The sequence below is a fragment of the Cibotium barometz genome, chromosome 55 (genome assembly GCF_041138505.1).
Source record: "Cibotium barometz isolate CiBa-2024 chromosome 55, ASM4113850v1, whole genome shotgun sequence".
Taxonomy (NCBI): domain Eukaryota; kingdom Viridiplantae; phylum Streptophyta; class Polypodiopsida; order Cyatheales; family Cibotiaceae; genus Cibotium; species Cibotium barometz.
This window is the reverse complement of record NC_141100.1, coordinates 25,348,805-25,351,246: the sequence shown is the minus strand read 5'-3', so window position 1 is coordinate 25,351,246 and position 2,442 is coordinate 25,348,805. Positions and strand designations below refer to the sequence as shown.

The following is a 2,442-nucleotide window of genomic DNA, read 5'->3' as shown; positions in this document are numbered from 1 at the left end:
CGGCAGAGTGTTAAGCAATGCTAGCATGTGTTAAGCAATGTTACGAAGCTGCTGGAATCTGGAGATATGAACAAGGTCTTGACAGCATAAAATATTTAGAGCACAGATTAAATAAGGGTCTGCGCGCATATGCTCTGCTCGATTCTTTATACCCAAAAGGGTAGCTTGGTGTGTGCAGCTATATATATATATATTCAAGCCGTGGCCGTTCATAAATATAACGACGTGAGGTCGTTTTTAACCGCATTAAGTACTTATAAGTAGGGTATATTAAGGGCTCCATTTACTGATTTAGAAGAAGATATTAGCTCTACCATGGCTCCTACCGATCACAGCTTGCAGCTCCTCCGTCTTATAATGCTCTGCTTCTTGTTGATGATGAGTGCGCAGTACATGTCCACAGCCGATGGGAGGAAGCCATTGATTAAGCCCAGAGCTGCTGCCTCTCTAGATATGGCGCTTGGGCGGAGCAACAGCTCAGGAGGTGGTGGAGGCTCAGCTAGGAGGTTTGCAAGGATGGGCGTGAATCACGTGTTCGACCAGCATTCTCCCCTCCGCCCAGCCAACTGCGACGATGCGTGTGTGTCACGGCTGAGAATGGAGAGGTTGGCCCGGCGCTTCAACAGATCATCATCATCATCATCGCATGATCAGCATCATGACAGCGCCCACGTCGAGTCGAACTACGACCCGTATGGCCAAGTGACCACCGCCTACACGAGGGGCGGCTCGGTCTCGGAATACTACGTGGAGCTGAGCCTGGGCGTTGCTCCGGGCACCGGCACCTCCCAATCCATTCTCATGCTGGTGGACACCGGCAGTGACCTTCCCTGGATCCAATGCAAGCCCTGCAACCCATGCTACCCAGAAGCCTTTCCCGTTTACGACCCTGCCCAGTCCACCACCTTCTCCCTTCAAGTCCAAGGCGACGATTACTGCAACCTCGTCCAAAATGTCAACATCGGACAAGGTGCCGACGCAGGCCACTGCTTCTATGCTACTAGCTATGGTGATGGAACCACGTCTGCTGGATCTATCTGTAGAGAGCAGTTCACCTTTTGGGACGCGTCCACCAGCCCCCCAAGTGTCGTCAGCATACAGAACGTAGGGTTTGGCTGCGGTGTGAATAATGTAGCCGGTGTGGGCACTGACTCGTCTGGGATTCTCGGTCTAGGCTATGGGCGGAGCTTGTCATGGACAGAGCAGTTCTTCGTCGGCCTCCAAGATTTCCCAGCCGTTTTCTCCTTCTGCTTCGCATCGATCGGCTCTCCGCCCAACTCTGGCTGGCTCAAGTTTGGCGATGGGGCATATCCATGTAAGTTGTTTTTCCCAATCCCACGTTCTCGCATATATATATACGAAGGGATCTGCATGCTAGTACACTTAGAATTTACCTTTCTCCTAACATTGGAATTCTTTTGATGTGCCACAGCGGTCCAATACTACGAGAACGATTTGCTAGAAGATGGATATGCCGTGTTCTATTACCTAGATATAGTGGATATTTTGGTGGCAGGCCTAAGCGTAGGTGTCCCAGCTGGGACGTTCGACATCAACCCCAATGACCAGTCGGGCGGTGTAATTGTTGACTCGTCTGACATGCTCTCCATCATAGACACAGCAGCATACATACCCTTCAGGGATGCATGGAGAACAGCCATGCAGCCTCTGCTTGGCAATTGGGACCCAAGTGCCACCCCAGGGCCACCTGGTCTTGACACATGCTGGGATTACCCTACAGCCATCGCCTTGCCTGCAATCTCTTTTGTCTTTGCAGATGGTTCGCTTTTTACATTAAGCAATGACGCAAGTGGACTTGCCTATACCTCCAACAATGGAAATCCCCGCATGTGTTGGCCTTTTCTTCAAAAGCAGCCAGGTGACACACCTGCTACCATGGTCATTGGGTCTGTTAGCTTGCACAACAACCAAGTTATCTTTGACATTGAGAATGACATCTTTGCGTGGGCTTACAACCAGTGTTAAAGTTGCTACTACATGACACATTGAGGCGTAGTATGGATCTCTGTGTTTTTTTGTTTTTCCCAAAGTAAAAGCTTGTCTTGCTGCATAGCCACTTATTCCCTACTACAATCATGAAGATGAGGACTACTAATGACATATTTCCATTGTAACGGTTGAGGGATTACCTTTTCCCTTTGCCATTTCTTACAATAACAAGATATTATCTCTTGCAATAACAAGATATTATCTCCTAAATCCACGTTAGGTGAGTTTATGAATAGGGATTATAAAATTGACATTGATAAGGAACACTCATTGATATGGTCTTAGAACCTCTTATTATTAAGTTTATGAAAATCTTTAAACCTTGAGATTTTTTTTATAATTGTTACAATGTTGGATATCACAATGCTCTAGGTCCTCACTTGCTTGTACAGCTATGTCCTCATGGCATCCAAGTGCGGGCTATACATGACA

At 47.8% G+C, this 2,442-nt stretch overlaps 1 protein-coding gene across 1 annotated transcript; it reads left to right on the top strand.

The window, feature by feature from the left end:
* Nucleotides 1-236: 236 nt before the first annotated feature.
* LOC147607544 (protein ASPARTIC PROTEASE IN GUARD CELL 2-like) lies at nucleotides 237-2,235 on the top strand. Its single transcript, XM_086790670.1, has 2 exons — nucleotides 237-1,315; nucleotides 1,433-2,235. The coding sequence occupies exons 1-2, from the start codon at nucleotides 316-318 to the stop codon at nucleotides 1,984-1,986; spliced, it is 1,554 nt and encodes a 517-aa protein (XP_086646796.1). The 5' UTR covers nucleotides 237-315; the 3' UTR covers nucleotides 1,987-2,235.
* Nucleotides 2,236-2,442: the final 207 nt, after the last annotated feature.